Here is a 22379-nt window from a genome sequence, read left to right on the forward strand (position 1 = left end):
ATGGTAGTTCAGTTCAGTTGCTCAGTCATGTCCAACTCTTTGCGGCCCCATGAATCACAGCACGCCAGCCCTCCCTGTCCATCACCAACTCCCAGAGTTCACTCAGACTCATGTCCATCGAGTCAGTGATGCCATCCAGCCATCTCATCCTCTGTCATCCCCTTCTCCTCCTGCCCCCAATCCCTCCAGTATCAGAGTCTTTTCCAGTGAGTCAACTCTTCAAATGAGGTGGCCAAAGTACTGGAGTTTCAGCTTTAGCATCAGTCCTTCCAATGAACACCCAGCACTGATCTCCTTTAGGATGGACTGGTTGGATCTCCTTGCAGTCCAAGGGACCCTCAAGAGTCTTCTCCAACACCACAGTTCAAAAGCATCAATTCTTCGGCACTCAGCTTTCTTCACAGTCCAACTCTCACATCCACACATGACCACTGGAAAAACCATAGCTTTGACTAGACGGACCTTTGTTGGCAAAGTAATGTCTCTGCTTTTGAATATGCTATCTATGTTGGTAATAACTTTCTTCCCAAGGAGTAAGCGTCTTCAATATTGTAAAGTAAAATTAATTAATTAACTTAAAAAAATCAAAAGTAGCTACAGTCAGTTTGAGTTAAAATCACTTAGTTTTATTGCATAACCAAGCTTTAGAATAATTAAATTTTTGAGCAAGTTTCAGCTTTGGAATTCTGACAAGCCCTCTGTTAACTGATTAAATATTAAGATTTGTCTTATTAATTATGTCTGTTTGAGCTGGATTATCAATTGGAAAATTAAGGAAACTGGCTTTGCCCTGAGTTTATCAACTGAATTACATGTGAGATGCCACTGGGAGCTACCGCCAATAGAGCTGGAACTGAAGTCAGTTTGGAAAACAAGTTTTCTCTGGAAATGCATTATCCTGAGGCGTCTGTGGAAATAACTGCTGTAGCAAGGTGGACACGCCCGTCCACCCCCGGTTCCCATCCGAAAGCGGCACAACACTTGGCCTACTGAGCGTCAGTTTGGCTTCCATCGGTTTATTTTGGATCACAGACCACCTGGGTGAGAAGCCAAGCCCCGTGGTTATTTGCTACCAGATAAAGGTCCAGGTGTCACACAACAACTGGAGGAAATGAGAAGGTACAGAGAGCTGGCCACCAGGCGCAGGCCATGCCAGCCTTACCGACCGGGTCACGCGGACGTTCCCGCGACACTCAGCCCAAACCCTGCAGCCACGCCTCTGGGTCCCTCTGGCTCGGGGGTGGTACAGCAGCTGGACCACGGAGGGGCCTGTGCCTGCAGAACACATCTCCCGACTCTCACCCCCATCCCTCTTCAACCCAAGGGAGCTTCCTGACAGTTCGGAACCCAAAGCTGGAGAAGCCTGGGTGGGGTGGTGGGAGGGGGGGGGGGGGGGGAGAAGCAGGCATTCAACCTGAAGCAGCAGCCTGGCGGCCGCTGGAAACACTCCACCCCGGGGTCCCTGCCCCCGCGGAGGCCAGTGGGGCATTGGTTCGGCGCCCCCAACCCCCACGGCTCCCTGGGTCCTGGTCCTGGCACGCCTCTCGGACACCCCAGTGCCAGTGACAGAGCCCGCTCGGCCGCCTGCGCCTCCCCAGCGGCCCCGCCTCACCACTGCGCCCTCCTCAGAAGCGCCCTTCCCAGACCTCCAGCCTCGCCATGCTCTCCCTGAAGCACTGCCTGTCCGGGTGTCCCTGGAGGAGAGCCACCCTCCTGACACAGCACCACCTCCACCGCCACCTGCCTGGCTCACACCTGAGGCCAGCCTGCCTTGCGAGGTATCCCCGGCTGGACAAGGACGAGGCTGTGACTCCCGCAGCGGCACCGGCCGGAGCGCGTGCACCAGACCTGGGACGGGCCCAGGCCGCACGCAGTCCCTTCCCCCGCACTCCGCGTCTCCACTGAGGCCGCAGCTCCGACTGCCTTTCCACCAACCCCGACCGCTTCCGCCCCACCCGGCTCCGCCTCTATCACGTCTCGCGAGACTAGCCCCTCCGGCCCTTTCCTGCCCATTTCCGGTCTTTCAGCCACTTCCGGCCCGCATGGATATCGCTCTTCCCTGGCGAAGACCATAGACGCCTCTGCTGCTCCAGCTCCGTTGGCTCATTCGTGAGGCCTGGTTGGCATCTGCTGAGGCCGCAGCCCGCTGGCCCACCCGCCCTAGAGGGGCCCGTGGCAGGATTTGCCCAGTGACCGGCGGTGTCTGTCCTGTGCCCTCTGCCCAGTTCTGTGTGGGGCCCAGGTGGACCATCCTTGGCCACTGGAGTGCGGTGGCGCCAGCCTGCCGAGGGAACTGCCAGGCGCCGTGTTCCTGATGGGGCGGGCATCCAATGTGGATGGGGCACCCAAAGACCTGGATGCCCGGCCTGGAAGGGCGCAGGCCATTTGCACGGTGCCAGGGTCAATACATGGCTCTCCTTCAAGAGTGGACCCTCATTAGAAGCCATTTAGCTCTGGTCTTCAAACAAGTAGCTGTGCCGAGCTGCCGTCTTCCAGCTTTGAAGGAAGTTGCAGTGATGCTGCTGGAGGCAAAGAGGGGTCCCAGAGGACGGGCTGGGCGGGGGCCGTGACAATGGCCCCTCGTCGTGGGCCTCTGCACGGGGTGAATGTACAAAGGGCCTGGCTGGGGGCAGGGCCACCACTCTGTGACCAGCAAAGGCAAGGCTCTCCCTCGACTGCAGGCACCTGTGGCTTTAAGTGCGGTCGCCACACTGGGGGTGGGGGGAGAAGGAGGGCAACAGAGGGCCCGCAGAGGACAGAGGTCTGTGCTCCCAGGGTCTCCACACAGCCAGGAGTGGAGACCAAGGAGGCCCAACGGGCAGTGCCGACTAAAACTTACTAGACGTTTTCTGGAATACCCGAGTCTAATCCCCGCCTTCAGTCTCTGCAGATACAAAACAGAAGACTGAATCATCTGGGTGAAGTCTTAGGGGGAAAATATAAAGTCATTCAGAAAGCATAGCACTCAATTTTTAATCTATTTTTTGCTAAATATTTAATATCGTGGAAGCTCCACCCCTTCCAGCATGTATTTTCTCCATCACACGACGAGGAAGCCTCTCTCTTGCTCTGTGTTCTGTCTCTGATGTCTTTTGCACTTTCCCCTGCATGGGCTCACAGTCTATGAATGAACCAAGCACAACGAGCCAAGGAAAGAGTTAGGTGGCGTCAGGAGGTTCAGAGAATCGTTTAGACTGTGGGACCGTGACACAGTTCTGGACACTCCATACATCACCACCGCTAGTGCCGAAGCTCTTAAGAAAGAGATGGGCAGCATCTCCCACACACGTATGATCACAGGACCTCCTTCCCAAAGCACCTCCTGTGGCCTTTGTGCTGTGGACACAGGCCAGGAAATCTGAGCTGCGTGGCTGACGCTCAGGCCTTCTCAGCTCACAGCGTGAGCAGCCGGGGTCAGATGAAGCCCTCGGAGGGAGCGAACACATTCATAACATCACCCTTCTGCTCAGTTCCCCCTTGAGCAGAGTGGCTCATGCCTGGCTGTGGGGTGCAGGGAGACAGGGCAGCTGGAAGAAGCCTGGTGTGCTCGCCCGAGAGACGAGGAGACACGTTTCCGTAGGTGCTCCCGAGACTATTCTGCTGGTGTCAGAGCTGAGCAATGGTGTGGGGCCAACTGTGTGTTTATGGGTCAAAACCAGTTTTCCAGACGAGTGGCTTTCCTGCAAGTCATGTTTCAGGACCAGGTCCTTTTTGTCACCCAGGTCCCCTGGTCTGAGCTGCAGAAGGGTAGAAACAGGAGTTGTGTCCCTGGGGCTGTAGAAGTCAGTCTAGGAGTGTGGTCACCCTACCATATCCTGGCCCAGATGCAGCTGTGGGCTGCTCCCTCCTTCAGGAGAGCTGGGGCTCAGAAAGGAGCGTGTGCTCAGGAGAACAGGAGGGACAGTAAGCATCAGCCTGTCTGCTTCGGGGCAGGAGCCTCCGAGAGCCCTGGGAAGAGGCTCAGTGATGAGCATCAGTGTTTGGTTGGCTCACGGCAATGAGAGGGGCCTGTGAGGCCAGACCGAGGACACCTGTGGAGGCCACACCAGCAGGATCTCTGGAGAACCGGATATGTTGATATGTGAGAGGAAGAGGGGGTCGAGCGTGGACAGCCCTGCATCCTCATCCTCTGGGGCCTGGTAGGGGCTTATTAAAGACCCACAGAAAGAATGGATGCCTTGGAGACAGTTCCTACAGAAACAGCCACCACAGGAACAGGGACAGGAAATAGCTCAACACAGCACGGGAGACACTTGACTGATACTCCCAAACTAGGCTCCCAGCTCCTTCTGCCACAGAGCTGTCCCCATCTACAGAAATTACTATAAACTCAAAAGAGTAGTTCAGTTGCTCAGTTGTGTCCAACTCTTTGCAACCCCATGAACTGCAGCACGCCAGGCCTCCCTGTCTATCACCAACTCCCAAAGTTCACCCAAACTCATGTCCGTTGAATCGGTGATGCCATGCAACCATCTCATCCTCTGTCGTCCCCTTCTCCTGCCTTCAATCTTTCCCAGCATCAGGGTCTTTTCAAATGAGTCAGTTCTTCACATCAGGTGGCCAATGTATTGGAGTTTCAACTTCAAAATGAGTCTTATTAGTAGAACTATGAGCTCTGTGATCAGCTGGGAGAGTGTTTCTGGGTTCGGGAGAGGCTATTGCTGTCACATCATAGGTGGCTCCTCTGGAATGGGCATTGAGACACAAACCCAGAAGCAGAATGCCTTTGAAGGAGTCAGCTTCACACAAAGCACCAGTTCAGCCTTCCGTTTATTTGTTTCTCCACACGTGATCAGGACATTTATGCTAACACTGAACAAAGACGCCGGAGAAAGCAATGGCACCCCACTCCAGTACTTTTGCCTAGAAGATCCCATGGACGGAGGAGCCTGGTAGGCTGCAGTCCATGGGGTCGATAGAGTCGGACACGACTAAGCGACTTCACTTTCACTTTTCACTTCCATGCATTGGAGAAGGAAATGGCAACCCACTCCAGTGTTCTTTCCTGGAGAATCCCAGGGACGGGGAAGCGGTGGGCTGCGGTCTATGGGGTCGAAGAGTCGGACACGACTGAAGTGACTTAGCAGCAGCAGAACAAAGATGCGGTATCGCATCTGAGCCTTTGCTGTCCCCATAACTGTCCGTCACGCCTGTTAGCATGGATTCTGTGGGATGCCATTCTGTGTCCTCACAGTATGTTCTCCTGAGGCTAATAATTAAGACTCAGGCAACTGCCAAGATCACTGGAATAAAAAAACCACATCCACACGAGTCTGCAAGTGTTCTCCACCCACCACTACCTCTTCCTTTTCTGCCCTATTCCCAGGTCACTCACGATTTCATATCCTGCTCTCCTCCAGGAGCCCTGTTTGTGGCTCAGGGTGTTGGCAGCAGAGATGACCCCGATGGATGGTGTCAGGGGCCCCCAGTGTGAATGGGCTTCCTGTGAACCTGAAGAAGCCTTTCTGGGTGTCCTGTTGGCCGCACAGAGCAGTGATGCTGCCAAGCCCAAGGGACTGCCCACGTCCCAGCTGCATTTGGGAAACCCTGGTCTGAGGTCAGCACCCTCGAGGGAGCAGGACATCCTCAGGGGAGGGCAGGCCTTGGTCTGCTGTGGTTGAGACTTTGCAGCTTTGAGGGTGAAATCGAGGCTAAGGGCCTGCACAGCAGCAGCCAGCCCTGGAGGGCAGGCACCTTCCTGGGGCGAGACCTCAGCACCACTCTCAGCCTTGGGTCGAGGGCACCAGCCGGCACAGGCTCCTGCTGCTCCACCTCATCTTCTGCCTCCTCTCCGCTGGGAGAGTCGGGACTAACGGGGGAGCCGGAGGCCCCTGGCAACCTGCAGAGCCTGCTACCTCCCAGCTACCCCCACCCCACCCTGTTCAATCCTCCCCTGTAGCCTCAGGCAAGGATTAGGTGTGTTGCTGCTTAGAAGGGGATTGGGCACCCAGGGAGACCAGGCTTATCCCCATGAGCATCTTCAGATACAGAGAACCCAAGCCTATCATGATTGGCTGGAGCTGGGAGGATAAAACAATACCAAATCACCATCAGAAGAGGAGCTATACACTGACTCTAGCTTTGAGGCCTAGTTCTCAAGTTTCTAACATTGCTGGCTTTGCCTCAATGCAGAGTGAATGGAAAACCTCAATGTGACTGAAGTGAGCCCATGGCTCCCTCTGCTATCAGGAAATCCCTAATACATGCTTATTGGAGATGTTTCTGGGGTCTCTGCTCTGCCTCGTGACTGCGAGCCTCAACCCTGGATCGGGGCTGTCCTGGTTCCACGTCCAGGCCTCAGGCCACAGCACCATCCTCAGGCTCAGTCTCCCTGGCTGTAAAACGGGGTCAGTAACAGGCAGGAGGCCTGGAGGAGGTCAGTGGTGCACAGAGGCACATTTCAGGTGGTGCCCGGCACCCAGCAGTACTGGCTGGTGTCAGGCACTGTTGTTATTATTACAAATGGAAATTTAAAAACACGATTAGTCATCGGCGTGGAACCCTCCCTCTGCCACGTGTAAGACTCCAGGGCCGAGGTGGACTGTGCAGAGCGCGGCTCCCACGCCAGCCCCTGCACCTGTCTTCGGGCGCCGCCCTCCCGCCCAGCGGGGTCTGGCCCAGGGCCTCCTGGCTGCAGCTGGAGGCGGGGCTGTGGCCGCCCGTGGCCCCTGGGGCCCCACACAGTCCAGCGGCAGCAGGTGACGGCTGAACCCCTGACCTGGGCTGGGCAAGTGGAAAGTTTCACTTCCATGAACTCATGAGCCCCCGAGTCCTTGCATGGCGGGGTGGGTGCAAGGGAGAAGGTGGCAGTGTTGGGGGCCCCTCTCCCCCTGCTACCCACAGTGCCCCCCAAGTCTGTTTTCATATGTGCAGCTTCACCATGGGTGTGGTTTACTTATGAGCAGGCCCTGCCGTTTAGAGAAAAACCATGGAGTCTGCAGACCAGAGAGCCGGACTCACCCCTGTGCGCGGTGGGACTGCGTGGAGGGCCGGGCTCAGGCCCCCGCTGCTCCGCAAAGCAGAACTGAACCCCAGGCAGCTGCCCCATGGAGCAGCCAGAGATGTCGGGTCATGACGTCCAGCACAGGCTATGGGGACAGAGCTGATGGCGGCCGTGTGGGTCCCAGGACAGGGAGGGCCTGGGGGCACCGGCTTGGGGGAGCTCTAAAGCGTGGGGCTGTCAGGGGCCAAGGGGCCGTGGGGACAAGGGTGACTTGTTCAGGGACAGTGGTTCAGATCCCGGCCAGGAGGGTCACATGAGCCACGAAGGCAGGGGGCAGGGCACGAGGAGGGTCTGGCCTCTGCCAGCGCCTTGGGGCTCCCAAGCTCCCACGCACAGAACACAGAAACGCCTGTCTGGCTGGCGTTGGGCAGCAACCCCGGGGATGCAGGAGCATCTGCGTGGGCAAGACGATCAAAAGCTCGTTTCTCTGTTCCTTATATTCTATGACCTTGAAAGAAAAGGTAAAACATTCACGACATTCTTGAATGCTGAGAATGAACGACTCTTCCAAAACTACCTTCTCAAACTTTAATGAAAACTTTAATGTGTTCTTGCAGATATCACTCTTTTACATCAGGCTTTGTAAATAAATTGGCTACAGTGATCTGTTGACTCAGAATTTGTACTGAATCATTCTGATAATCACCATTGGTTAACAAACAACAGTCCTTGTTCTCCTGAGCAGACAAGTTATCACATCTTCTAATTGACTGAATGTCCCGTCTTGCCATTAAACAAAATCGGAAAAATTGATCTCATTAAAATAGACTTCAAATGTGCGATCATTTATGAACTTACTTTTTTTCTCTCATTGACAGAGGTAGTTGAAATTTGAAAGTGCAAATGGATTTCTGTAATTCAGTGGATCTTTAAAGTTCAAGGATTTCAAAATAACGAAACTCTTCCCCACGAATATGCAGATGTTTCTCTATTAAATTTGTTCTTTTGGCTTCAAATTGTAACACCAACTACACCTGAGTGCAAAGTCATCCTTAACATTACTTCTCCAAAGCTGGACTTCTGTTCCACATTTGTTAACTTTTTCACTGCATGTTAATACGTTTCATTATATGTACTTTGAACCTCACATATGTCAGTTAAGTGAAACAATTTTTGTAAGTCAATACTATTATAAACAAATCTGCAAACAATCTCATACAAAATGTTGTGGTTTTTTTTTTTTCTTAATTAGTTCTTTTCCTTTAAAACATTTGGTTAAACTTCGTTAAGCAGCCAGGCATCTTGAAATTCCAGAGTGGTCTTCAGACTTTGTTTCTTCTCATAAAGATAAAACTAGATGGACCAGTATGGGTTGGATTTTACTAATTCACCATTTAGATAGCACTTGCAGTGTGGGAATTAAAGCGACAGGAATATTTAATATACAGAGCTTCTTTCTGTGATTAAAACTGTGCACTCCTTGAACCTCAGGTTTCCAGAGTGAACTCTTGGTTCTCAACCTCCCGTCTCCTCTGACTGCACCCTCAGGACTCATGGTCAGACAGATGCAGGTGGGGTTTCCATCGACCTCATGTGTTTCAAACACTGCTTTTGATACCCATCCAGATACTTGTTACGGTACTGCCTTCAGGACAAATTATGTTCTTCCAAGAATTTCTCTTCAGGGATTCTACTGGGGCTATCAACAGTTACTCATGTCTACACACAGAATCATCCATCTGCAATAGGAGCTTTTTGACTTGACAGTCATCTGGATCAGTCTTGTCTCCATGTTGTCAGATGTGAGCCTCCCGAGAGCACGAAGGAGGCATCTCTTCGATCCCCTTTGCCTCGCTGCGCCTGAACACGGTGACTGCTGCTGTGGCTGCTCAGTGGATGAGCCCGTCTCTAGCTCCTTAGATTCAGTTCAATAGTCTTTTAACTAATCTCTTCAAATAGATTTGTTTACTGAGACGTGGATGGAGAGGAGGTGAGGCCCAGCACGCAGGTGTCGGAGGGGCTTCCGAGGTCTCTAGCTAGTGTGAATGGATGGGTGATGAGGCCACTGACAGAACAGAATCCTGACAGAAGCCAGCTGGAGATGACAGAGAACGAGTCCAGCTTATGATGTGAGTCTGAGTTGCTTCTGGGGTTGACAGAGGGGAATATCCAGCAAGCATTAAGGAAATGAAAATAAAAAGATCACAGGATATATGTGATCTTTGAACACATCAGTTGGACATTGTACAAATATGTTATATGTACTTCAATTATATATATATATATATATGTAATGTGCTGCACATTTGTTAAAACAGCAAGACAGATTTTATCTGAGCTACTGCAATAGGGGAGAGAAACCTCAGTATGGAACTGGGCAGCGTGGAAACAAAAAGCCTTTGGGCCACACTGAGTCCTGTGCCCTGCAGCGCCTGCAGGACTGTGGTTCTGAAGGGCCCGTGTAAGCAACACACTCCTAGGGCCCAGCCCTGCCGCCTCTCACCTGAACGTCGTCCAGTTAGCACTTCAGCATCAAAGGCTGAAGACATTAGAAAGAACAAGATGCAGATGGAGGAGGGGAGTTTTCATGCACACACAGGAGAGTGGGGGCTTGGAGGATGTGGACAGAAAGGTGGACCCTCCAACCTAGAACAGCGTTCCTGGGATGGAGGAGAAGGAGGTGCACACTCATGTCCATCCAGGACAATACTGTAAACGAACTGAGGGGCAGGAGATGTCGCAGGAAGGCCTGTGTGTGCCCAACAGCTGCCGTAATACTGGAGCAGCAGAGAGTGAGGCAGACAATGCCAGCACCAGAGTTAAGAGTGCTTCTCTTCCAGAATGCTCACTCATCACTATCTACTTTTCACACTCACACCTATTGGAATTAGAGCTCTGGCTTTTGAATGGTGGGCTGTACGAAGAAAACCTCTAGAACAGTCATGGCTGTTGCTCTGCAGGAATGAGCGCAGCCACCCCCAGTGAGCAGCTCTGATGCCACCAGTCCCCTGAGATGGAGGCGGGGGTCCTCAGGCTGCCGTCCCTCCAGGACCAAGCGCCTCCCTGCACTGTGTGACCCGGGTCCTAGAGCAGCGCCCGGAGCCACGGTGCGGGAGGAGAGCTGCTGAGTAAGGGAGCGGGCGACACAGCAGGGAGTTAGACCCAGTTTACTGCTGATATTGCTGTTCTGTCACATCCACTACTCAGCCTTTACTGGAAATAGGCACACACATCTGCGTCTGTCTTTTAAGAAACACTTTATTGAAACAACACTGCATACAGTGGCGTGTTCCGTTCTGACAAATGCGTTCACTTAAGAAGCCCACGTGGGTGACAGAAGGCGTGTCTGCCACCCCAGAAGGGTCTCTGTCCCTCCCAGACGGCCTGGATGCCATCGATTCCTCCTGTCACAGGCTTGGTTGAATTCTTCTGGAACTTCCTGTAAATTTCTCTTACACGGTGTACTCTTTTCTCTCTGGCTTCTTCCCCTCGGGATAATAATAGTTGAGATCCATCAATGTCACTGCGTGTGGCAGAAGTGAGCACCTCTATCAGTGAGAAGTGTGCCCTCTGTACACAGCCAGAGGGCCTCCACTATCCTGGGGATGGACTCAGGGCTCACTCTAGTTGTGATTCTGTGACAAAGCTTCTGTGAACATCCCCATGCAAGGCATTCTGTGGACATGTGCCTTCTCTCTCTCAGATGAATATCTGGAAGTGGAATTTTTGAGACACAGGGAAAATATGTGTTCAAGTTTTTAAAAAGTGCCAAACATTTCCATAAACCATTCCACTTTACACCCTATTGGCCTGTTTGAAAGTTATGGCCAAATCCTGACAAGACTTGGATTGTCAGTCTTTTTAAGTTACTGGCACTCTAGTGAGTGTTAGACGCATCTCGCTGTGGTTTTAATTGCCTTTCCCTGATGACTGAGGTGTTGAGCAATTCTCCCTTTCACACTGCCCTTCGTATATCTTCTTGAGGTGACTGTTCAATTACTCTGCCCATTTTTGGCTGTTTATATCTTACAATAAATTATATTAGTTCTTTATGGACGTGAATTTGAGCAAACTCCAGGAGATAGTGGATACAGAGGAGCCTGGCATGCTGCAGTCCATGGGGTTCCAGAGTCAGCCATGACTTAGCGACTGAACACCACAGTAATTCTTTATGTTATGCAGACACTAGCTTTTAGTATGATGTGTGTACTGTAAACATTCTTTCCCATTCTGTGACTTGCTTATTGATTTTCCTAATACTGTCTTTTGAAGATAAAAGTTTTTCTCCATTCAGAAAGAAAAATGGTTAACTTATCTCACCCCCAAATTTTCAAAGTATGGTTTCCTTTAAAACAGCCGGAGCATACTGCATTCCACATCTTTGAAAGAAACATGGTACTTGCTTGTTTTGGAGTAGAGAGTAAATCAGTGTAGTTTCACTTAGGAAGGTTTTCATTTTCATATTTTCTCACCTATCTGAGATGTGTTTCAGCCACCCAGGGCTTATTTATTATAGATGGAATGTTACCTGACATGCCTGGGGACTTGTCACGTGTGGCTCTCCAGATCCAAAAGCAAAGTTTCGGTTCTTTAGTGAAAAGTTGATCGTTTCCTGGTGCCTAGTGTATCTCTGTAATCTACAAAAACAGGGTCCTCCCTGGAGAAGACGAGGCTGCTGGACATTTGAAGACCATCCCGCAAAGAAAGGCTGTGGCAGGAGGGCAGGAGGACATCAGACAGGCGGCAGCAGCAGCTTGAGAGTCGGGGTCAAGCCTGAGACACTCCCAGGAAGACACGGGGACGCAGCCCGTGCGCGCAGACCAGGGGCTGAGCGCTACCGGCAAAACCGCGTCAGAGGAAGGCGACGCTGAGCCCACGGGAGACCAAGCTCCAAGTGTGGAAAACGTCTTTACTGAGTCTTGCATTTCAGAGAGAAAGCTGTACGACCTGCACACGCATCCTGTTATGTTTTTGTAATTTTCCTTTTCTTCCTGCCAATAGTTTGTTTTGTTATCCAGATGGGTAACTACAAATTTAGTACACAGTGATTCAACTTGGAGCTTCTCTCTATAAACAGTTGCTACTGAAATTCAAATGACATGTGACAGGCGTTAATGACCTCGGGGTCGTAGCCAGCGATGTGCCCACGGTGGCTCGAGCCTGCAGGCACCCAGGTCGCTGGGCGGACACCCCTGACCACCGTGCTCCCTGAGAAAGGGAGCAGGCATAGAGAAGAGGTGGTCACTCGGACGATAAGAGCACCAATCTAGCAAATACTGGTAATTTAATATGGTTTGGTCTAATAGTACCAGTACCAAGATTGCTACCAGATATCTGGAGGGCTATCCTTTCAAATGTTGAGTTGTCCACGCCCCACTTGAACCCCTCCTTCCAACTGAGGCATCTGTAGGTGTCAGCACGTCCCACAGATGTCATCCTTTCCACTGTTTATCCGTCAACCATTTGCAAAACACTAATAATAGAACCTTTATTATGAAAACACCCAGGCACCTTCCTCCCAAAGTCTAAAATCCGAAGTCACTTCTACTAATGAAAAGGAATGCACTCCCACATCTGAAAAGAATGTCTTTAAACAGAATGTCAAAAATGAGCAGAAATTGTTTATTCCAGAATTTGTTTAGACCACCCCCTCTGCGGCAAGGCTTGGGTGGACCACAATCACATTCTTGCTTTGTTGTTTAGAAAGATACGGTATGCCAAAAGTTGTGCAAACCCATGACATATGCCACATAACATGAGTCATTTTCTCTTTCAAATACCGAGAAGGAACCTTAATAGATGTTGTGTGCCAGTTCCAGCCTGTCAATAACCGGCACTGTGACTGGACCAGCCCTTGTGGTTCTCATTATGATTGCAAGACGCTCCTCAGCACTGCTATTGGGAAACTCAAAAACTAGAGGTTCATTACTTATAGAACCTGGAATTGCATGGCACAGCTGGTGCCACACAGCAAGGTCAGGGCACAGAGAGACAGACAGAAGGAGGGAGGGAGAGACGGGTCCTGTGAGGACAAGCCTGCGGTCCTACCTTTCCTGGGGCTCCACTTGGGGCCCTAGGGTTTTCCTGGGCTCCCTCTTTACTGGGGGATTTAAAACATAAGAGCAGGAATTTAAAATGCAGGAAGAGAGAATAAATCAAGTGGTCCAATGACCAGTCACTGAAATCAAACAAGATCTTCCAAATAATGGCACCTCCATGGGGGAGGTAGGCTGGCCCTTTTCCCAGGAAGCCTTCCTTGAATCTGATGCCTGTTTTGAGGTGAGAGTCTTGGCAATCAAAGCTGAAGTCAGGCACTTGCATTACAAAAAAGAACAATCCCACCTGTTAGGCTCAACCCACCCTGTGATACCAAGTCATCAGAATCAACTGTGAGGAGCTGAGGATGAGACCACCCAGGTAGCTTATGCATGAAGTCAGGGGGAGGGGGCACTGCAACTCAGACAGCACGGATCTGAACAGGACTCTAGTCACAACCCTGTCATAACTACACAGACAGGAGTCTGAAATTCCATCTGTAACAGCTGTGCCAAACTTGAAGGGTCCTGCAATAAAACCAAGTCAGTGACCTTGGGGTCCCAAGGAATCTAGTCAAAGATTTGGTGACATTGTAGAACACTTTATTGTCTGGCCGCTTGGTGTAAGTAGGTTTGAACCTGTTCTGAGTTGGTGGGTTGTCTTACCCTCCTAGTCCTGAGAGTAGGTCAGTTCAATCAGAGGCTGTGTCTCTGCAGGAAGTGGCGATGTAGGTGGGTTCCTCACATTGGGCCTATGTGCTGCACATATTTGCACAAGGTTTTTATTAATAAGAAATCAATTTTGAGTAAACTCCGGGAGTTGGTAATGGACAGGGAGACCCGGCGTGCTGCAGTGCACAGGGTCGCAAAGAGTCAGACACGACTGAGCGACTGAACCGAACTGAACTGAATACAAAGTGCTTCCATGGAAACAAAGGAAAAACAAGGCTTAGTGACCGGGACAGACAATAGTCCCATTTGTGGAGTGCTAAGGCCGCCAGTCAAGATTTCAGGATGTTGGGTTTGAAGCATCTTCAGATGGAGTGAGGCCTGCAGGGGCAATCTGAGAGCTTCTCTGTTTGCAGCTTGAATGTCTCTGGGATCCTTCTGAGTGACCACACAGCGACAGGCACGGAGCTGCTATGGCAACACGAGCTGCTGTGATTTCTCTAAGTTTATATCAAATTACCCAACTTTAGCTTACATGGCTTCAAGAAAAGGGCATTTTAGTTCTTAATGATTCCAATTTGGAGGGTGGGAGACAAATTGGGAACATAGTTTGGAGAGCTGAGGCCTGAGATTAGAGGAAAAAGGGAAAACTTAGGATCTAGTCCAGTTTACAGGTCCAAACCCAAACCCTCAAACACAGTTAACAGAACTAGAATCTGATGCCCACAACCGCACAGCAAACCTTCTACAGAAGCGTTTTCCTGCTACGATTATCCCCACTTCTACTGAAGAAAACACAGTAAGACTAATTCGTTTACAAATTAAATGTAGCTTCAACACATTGGCTTGATTATGTATATAAGTACAGCAAGTACTCCAACTGACCGTCTTGTTTCTTTAACGTCTGCTTTGCAGACTCTTCTCACAAGGAATCTCAGATTGAACTTAAAGCCTCTGGAGGCTAGGAACCAAGCCAAGAATTTACCTTTAGACTTTGTCTGTGATACTTACAGATTTGGGTTAATTTCTCTCTTCTCAAGGTCACCAAAATATCCTGAACTTCCTGTACCTGCCCAGAAGTGACCTCCCTTACCTGATAAGGCTGCCAGGGACCCAGTGAACAAACTATCAGGCTGGTTTTGCAAACTGTCTGATCACATCTGAGTCTGTACACATTCTCGATACTTTCTAGTCAAAGTTTTGGTAATGAAACAGTGTTTCCAATTGTGTCCTGCTATAAGAAGAATGGGTTTCCCAGGTAGCACTCATGGTAAAGAACCCACCTGCCAATGCAGGAGACATAAGAGATTGAGGGTTCGATCCCTGGGGCAGGAAGATGCCCTGGAAGAGGAAACAGCAACCCACCCCAGCATCTTTGCCCGGAGAATCCCAAGGACAGCGGCACCTGGGAGCCCAGTCCCTGGAGTCAGAGGGCCGGGCATGACCGCAGCGACTTGCGCACAAAGAGAAGAGATTCTTGCTCAACATAACTGAACTGCCATAAAAATAACAATACTCACTGAGTTTTCTAATTCTAGAGGGATCAGGTAGGGAGAAAAAAAGATAAATGTTTCATCTTTGTTCACAAAGTTATACTTTACCAAATCGTTTGTTATAAGTCATAGTTTAAGAGAGGAGATTTCTTCAAATCTGGAAAAATCAGAAGATTAAAGAATCAAAAATTTTCAAACAAAAGTCACAAAATCATAATTGTCCTCATTAGTTCATTCACTCCTATAGTTCCTGACATTGTCACACTTCCTTCCCTGTGACATGGCCATTATGATCCCAGCAGTAGCTTTTCCGAATTTACTTTGTCCTACATTTTCCCTTGATAAATCTCCGTGTCAGTGTTTTTCTTTAAGATATTATTTAGCTATCATTGACATTAAATAATTTAAAGTGTATTTTTCTTAAAGTCACATTTGATATAACTGCAATCAGGACTTTTGGAAAATTTATATAAAATGAAAGCAATATATAACAGAAACTAACATTTAGTATAAAAAGTCATATACAAAACTGTTAAAACAATAGAATCTGGCGCACTGTTGGTGGGAATGCAAAATGGTACAGATGCTTTGAGGGTCCTCAAAAAATTAAACAAGAATTACCACATGATCCAGCAACTCCACTTCCAGGTGTTTATCCAAAAGAATTGGAAGCAATGTCTTAAACAGCCACTTGGAAGCCAGCATTCACAGCAGGGTGGCTCACAGCAGCTGAAGTGTGGAAGCAACCCCCATGTCCATCGATGGATGGACAAACAAGAAGAATGTGGCCCATCCATGCAACGGAATAGTAGCATTCAGCCCTAAACGGACGAAAGTCCTGGCACCTGCTACAGCACGGTGGACCTCGAGCTCATCATGCTCAGTAGAACAAGCCAGTTACAGAGAGACGAATGCTGCCTGTTCTACTTACACAAGGTGCCTGGAGGAGTCACGGCATGGTCGTGTGACAGGAATTGGACTGGTGGGTGGCAGAGCTGGGGGACGGCAGGAGTCAGAATTTAATGGAGACAGGAGGTCAGTTTTGCAAGAGGAGAAGCTCGAGTGGGTGCTGGCAGCAGTTCACACGGCAAACCGTACACTTGAAGATGAAGACAGCGACTCCTGCTCAATGGGTGTCTTATCAGAATTAAGGGTAATATAAAAAGTTAAAAATGAAAATGATGTAGCTGAAATTAAGAATATTAAATAAGATTCCATGAGCTCGCTTGCCCATAGACTGCTTCACTTACTTAGTTTAAGTTAGTTTTAAGGTAATTTTAACAAAGAAGAACAACATAGTTACTATAAATGGATTAAAGTATCTGAATAAGTCTGAATGTTTGAAAAATTAAAATTACTTATTCTAAAATTTTGCTCCTTGGAAACTGCAAGAAGAAACGTGTGTATTTCTGGTCAATGAAACTGCAGTAGGGAGCCCAGGAAATCAGCCCCGGGTGTTTCTGAGGAGCAGGGGGAGTCAATCTCCGGGGAGCAGTGGGGGTGGGGGTGGGTGGGGGGCTTGCAGGTTCCTGGTGGAATGGGGAACACTAGAGTTTCCTGGGGCATTTCCCCATGGACGGCCTCCAGTGTTGTTGGGTCCTTGTATCTGGAAGAGTTCTAGAAGCATCCTGACTCTTCTGGGGCTCAAGAAAGGCTTGGTTCTGGGGTCTCTGGAGGCAGGTGCATCTCTGAGGAATCGTGTGAGGGTGACTGGACTCTGTCCCCGCTGGACAGTCCTCCAGTGGTGGGGGGAGCCCAGAAGCCAAGCTGTGTGTGAGGGTGGAGGCCCCAGCAGAGGCTGGCTCACCCAGCAAAGCTGGGGCGCGTCCACCAGAAGGCCAGGGCTTAGGACCAGCAGGGTTGTATTCCCACCGACCCAGGGAAGTCTCCCTCTCCCCCTCCGCACCTGACTCTCAGTCCCTTTGTCCCTGTCTCTCTCTCACCCTCCTCTCTCTGCAAAGACTAAATTATGAAAGAAATAAGAGATTATTTTTTATAATCTTTTATTAAAATAGAAGAACATTCTATTTTAACTTGACCAAATTCTGTGCAGAAGTGCTGGACACCATTTCCATTTTTCCAGGGCAGGGAATCCCCAGCAAGGAGTGGGCAGGCCGCGACTGAGAGGGTGGCTCAGACGGGCGGGTGGTGTAGACACCGCTGGCATCTCTCAGGACGAGGACCCAGACTCAGGCCATGTTCTAGCCCAGGCGGTGCCCAGCCCGTGGGTCAGCATCACTCGGCCTGAAACAGCTGAAGCTTGCCATCCAAGGTGGCTGTGACGAGCTGTGATGGAAATAAAACATGTGTGGCTCCCATCCCCTTTTATTACATGAGAAATCTGTGATTTCTCCTGAGAATCAGCTGATTCTCAGGAGAAGCAGCTCATGGGGGACGTTTTCCTTACTGACGTTTTATAGACCACAGAGCAAAAGTGTCTATGTGTACAGCATGCTCTGTGCTTACGCTTGATTAACCCAAACTGCATTCCGGGGCCATTCTAACATTTGTGAGAGCTGTGGTCAGTCAGTCTGTCTACACTACCCAGAGGGGACAGGGCGTCCGGCTCAATGTCCCATGGCCCCAACCAACCACAGAGCTCAGGGACCAGAGGCATCTAGTGGGGGGCCTGAGGTCACTGGGACGAGGCGGCCCGTGGAGGGGACCAGGACACCATGGGCCTGTGCCCCAGCCCTCACCCACTCCTGCCTGGCAGGGGCGGGAGGCGGGGTCAGGACCCAGAACCGGGAGCCTGGCTGCCCCCCGGCACTCTGCTCCTCCCTGGGGCTGTGTTTCCAGGGGCAAATTCAGCAGAGGCCAGCCAGCCTTCGGCCCCATGCCTGTGGGCTCCAGCTGCCCATAGCCTGGGGGGGGGGTGGGGGTAACAACACAGCCGGAGGCTCAAGTCCAAGGTCAGGGCGCCGCTCCAGCTCTGCTGAGGCCACTTCCCGTCTGGCCACCGGGGCGCTCAGCATGTGCTCACTGCCCTTCCGCCCCTCGTGTGCCTGGGGGCTCCCTTCCTCCTACGAGGCCACCCCACGGGGGCGGACCCCACCCCGGGGCTCTTTCCAAATTCAGCCACAGCAGGGGCAGGACTTCACCACATGAACTTGGCGGGGCAGGGGCAGGGGAAGAGCAGGGCACAGGGGTGCCCCCCCCATGCCTGCTTTCCGCTTTCCTTCTCCATCTCCCGACTCTGCGTCCACCCAGCCTGAGCTCGTACGGAAACGACTGCTGTGCTCTGACCGTACCCCAGCCCGTGCCCACATGGTCAGAACTGAGAGGAACTTGGACCAGACCATGCGGGGCCCTGAGCTTCACCAAGAGCACCACCGGGGGCTGGAGCCCCCGTCTCACCGGGACAGCGGTGCGCCCTTTACCAGGTGATTCCAGCAACAGGTGAATGTGGGGGCCAAGCACACGAGCCGGGGTCCCTGCGGAGCCTGAGCAGGGTCCCTGCCAGGAACCACTGCCAGCTGAGAACCTATCCCTGCTCCACGTGGTGCCGTGAGTCCAGGCCACGAGGCTGCGCCGAGCTCACGGCCCCCTCCTGAACTCACGGCCCCCTCCAGAGCTCACGGCCCCCTCCCAAGGTCACGGCCCCCCTCCAGAGCTCACGGCCCCCTCCCAAGGTCACGGCCCCCCTCCCAAGGCCCTGGCTGGCTTCCATGTTCTCATCACATCAGCACAGGCTCATCTCAGACTCCAGCTGTCTCTTTCCCCCAAGAAAGTGGATTTTGTGATTTTAAACAATACAGTGCGGGTGGGGTGGGGGCCTTCCCTGGTGGTCCGGGGGCTAAGCCTGCACTCTCAGTAGGAGGCCCTGGGTTCGGTCCCTGTTCAGGGAACTAGATCCCACATGCTGCAACCAAAGATCTCCAGAGTCACAACCAAGACCAGCACAGCCTAAATACACAGATCTTCTAAAAATGACACGGGGTGGGACTGCTTTCATCAACCTGATTAGAGAAGAAATGAGTGAAGTGGTTTCCGTGGAAAGGCTGGGTGCTGGCAGCCAGCACAGGAGTCCCCACCCATGACAAGGTCCTATGGAAGAGTTCTGGTGGGCAAGGCGAGCCAGAACTCGAGGGGTGCCCCTCTGGGTCTGCCTGAGCATCTACCCCTAAACCGGAGTCGGTCTGTTTTACTGCTTCATGACTTTCACCAACTCCTCTGACAGTCACGGGGGGCTATCCCCAACCACCTTTTCTCTGAAGGAAATCAACTTAGAGCCTAGCTAATTAGCCTCCTAGGCATAATAGGAGTGTTTCAATCCAACCCCCTCAGATGGCTCTCTAACTTGCCTGACAGATTTACCCGGACTCCTACAGCTACACATATGATTGTTTACAGTCTCCCAACCACGAGAGGCATGGGAAGCTTAAGATATTCAAATAGTATAGAGCCTCTCGGGGAGTTAGAAATTGTCAGAATAGAACTAGTAGAAGATTTCACTGTTGAGCCGATGCTTGCTGCCAGGTTTCCACACCCCCTGATTGTATCCTTGGAAGTGTATTAATTAATATCGTTGGTACATAGAAAAAATAAGTAGTGGCCCTGGTGCTAACAACTTTAGACCCTTAAGGTAATAAATTCTTTCCTTTGTTGTATAAACCCACTGCACCTTTGCCCTATAGGAATGCAACTTTATCTAACACCTTCGGAGGATGGCGCCAAACTTTAAAATAATTACTCTTAGAGAAAATAAGTCTTACGGTTGACAAACCTTTGTCAGAGTCATAAAACGCTAACAGGCCTTCTGGCCAGAAGATGATGTATATCACCTAAACCATACATATACAATAAGTTTGCAGAAAAGAAAGCCTGATTTTGATAAGGAACAAAGACTGCTGACTTTGCATGATTTCACACCCCCTGTTATCCTCTATGTGCAACTTAGGGTATATAAGCCCCTGTTGAAAATAAAGCTACGGGCCTTGTTCACCAAAGCTTGGTCTCCCCATGTTGTTCTTTCTCTCACCTTCTGGCTGAATTCCCATCTGGAGCATGGAGGCTCGCCAAGCCTACTAATTTTGCCTGGGCTTCTAAGATCTGACTGGGGAGGCCTTAGTGTCTCCTCTCCTTCAGGAGAACAGGAGGACGCCTGCAGCCTACGTGGGTGGCGCAAACTCCTTGTCTTGGAGTTCTATTGGTTTTCCACGTAAACCAAGTTATGCAGCCTCTTTTCTCCACTGAATTTTCTCACTGAGCTATCCCTATCTAACCACTCTTTATATCTCTAATTAACACTTAAGCTATTGTCTCCTGATTGCCGACGCCGTCTCCCCTTCGAATTCCCCGGATCCACTGGGGCTGGGCCCCGGCAGCTGGGGAAGCCCTATCGGTCCGTGGCTTGAATATTTTGTCAGTGGAAGCAGATTTTCATGACAGGGGCCAGAGAAACCTGAACAGGTGGGCGCTTCTGAACCTGCTGGGTGGGTGTTCCCTTTGCCAAATGTCTTGACAGAGTTCTAACGCTAGCAACCTCTGCCTCCTGCAGCCGACAGTCACTCCCCCATGCATCGTGGGTAGGCCTCAGCTCGGGCGTTTCCAGGTGCCCTGCAGTGGCCTTGAATCTGCACTGAAATTCTGTATTTAATACATTGCTGTGTCTAAGGCCACCTGGGTTTCACAATGTAACTTCAAATCCAAGGAAGGTGTACTTGTCCTGCTGTGACACCCTTCTGTCTGTCAAGTGACATAAAATCTGGATCAGCCCTAGAGCCTTCTCTGCATTCACACCCTGCAGAAGCCGCTGTGCTGGGTCAGTCCTGACCATGCCCCTGGCACCCAGGCCACGGGGCCTCGGCCCCAGCCTCACCCTCCTTCCAGTCCTTCTTCCTGAGTCAGCATGTTGCATCCTTCAGTATTACGGTCAAGAGTTTGAACAACTCCACCAGCCGTCTCAAGGTCAAGTTGACTTTGATCTTGGCTGCAGTGTTCCTTGTGTTTACAGCCGTATTAACAATGTCCAGTGTGGTGGGGCAGACGGGCCTTCAGAGTTCCCACAGTCACATGGGGTGCCAAAATTACACAAAAACCCTGACACCCCGGCCCTGGAACCAGAGGTGCTTTGGAGATGGTGCTGTGACCCAGCCCCAGGGGTCCTGAGCGACTGGAGCCGAGAATCAAACGGAGGCCCACCCGCAGGGTCTTGGCCCCCTCCTGACAAATGCCGCGTCTTAGCCAGCTCAGGACTTAAAGCACTGAACACTGAACAGTGTACAAACTACCAAAATTGAATTCTCACGGTCTGGAGGCTGGAAGACCAAGGCCTGGTGACTGTAATAACCTGAACTGATGCTGACGGTCAGATCTGGGCCTGAGGATGTGAACTGTTCTAGAGGGACAACTTAGCTCTTACTTCAAATAAAAATCTAAAAGAAAAACTTCACATTGGGGCAGAATTACTCTCATTCACAAGTCCCAAAATAAATTCATATTCATGAGCATGTGTCAAATTTATTTTAAAATTTCTCTTGAATTGGATTATATCAGAGACAATGGGATACCACACATATCTGGGATGAAAACAAAACAAAACGAAACTCAGTCTGCAAAACATAGCTACAAATCTCATACCAACAACAACTTAGAACATTAACAATCCTTTCTTAGAACTGATCTTGAAACCATATAAACAATTTTCAGATAGCAGTACCACTGCTATTTCCAGACTCTTGAACCATTAAGAAAAGGGATAAGCAACAAAATCCAGTGGATAAACGTATGAGATCATAATCACCTGAATGTTGTTCAAATCTGGCAGGAATTAACCTCTGGGTGTCTTTTTCCAGTAGTCATGGTGAGAGATGGACCATAAAGAAGGCTGAGCACCGAAGAATTGATGCTTTCAAACTGTGGTGCTGGAGAGGACTCTTGAGAGTCCCTTGGACTGCAATATCAAACAACTCCATCCTAAAGGAAATCAACCCTGAATATTCATTGGAAGGACTGATGCTGAAGTTGAAACTCCAATACTTTGGCCACCTGATGAGAAGAACTGACTCATCTGAGAAGACCCCGATGCTGGGAAAGAATGAAGGCAGGAGGAGAAGGGGAGGACAGAGGATGAGACGGTTGGATCGCATCACCAACTCAATGGACGTGAGTTTGAGCAAACTCTGGGAGATAGTGAAGGACAGGGAGGCCTGGCCTGCTGCAGCCCATGGGGTTGCAGAGAGCTGGACACGACTGAGGACTGAACACCTCTGAATGTCAGGTCCTCCTTGCATGTGG

The 22379-nt window shown here is 50.6% G+C and overlaps 1 protein-coding gene across 6 annotated transcripts in view; it reads right to left on the bottom strand.

Moving 5' to 3' along the window:
- The window catches only part of WDR27 (WD repeat domain 27), a 197384-nt gene that overhangs the window by 36991 nt on the left and 138014 nt on the right, over positions 1–22379 (bottom strand). For 4 of the 6 annotated variants that reach the window (XM_061428597.1, XM_061428596.1, XM_061428599.1 and 1 more), the window contains one exon: positions 17127–17426. The exons of the other annotated variants lie outside the window; for them this stretch is intronic. In XM_061428597.1, the coding sequence (XP_061284581.1) occupies positions 17311–17426 (116 nt within the window). In that variant the 3' untranslated portion in view covers positions 17127–17310. Of the gene's footprint in view, positions 1–17126; positions 17427–22379 lie in introns of those variants that run through there. 6 annotated transcript variants of the gene reach the window in all.

Source organism: Bos javanicus, chromosome 9 (genome assembly GCF_032452875.1).
Source record: "Bos javanicus breed banteng chromosome 9, ARS-OSU_banteng_1.0, whole genome shotgun sequence".
In the NCBI taxonomy this organism is placed as follows: Eukaryota; Metazoa; Chordata; class Mammalia; order Artiodactyla; family Bovidae; genus Bos; species Bos javanicus.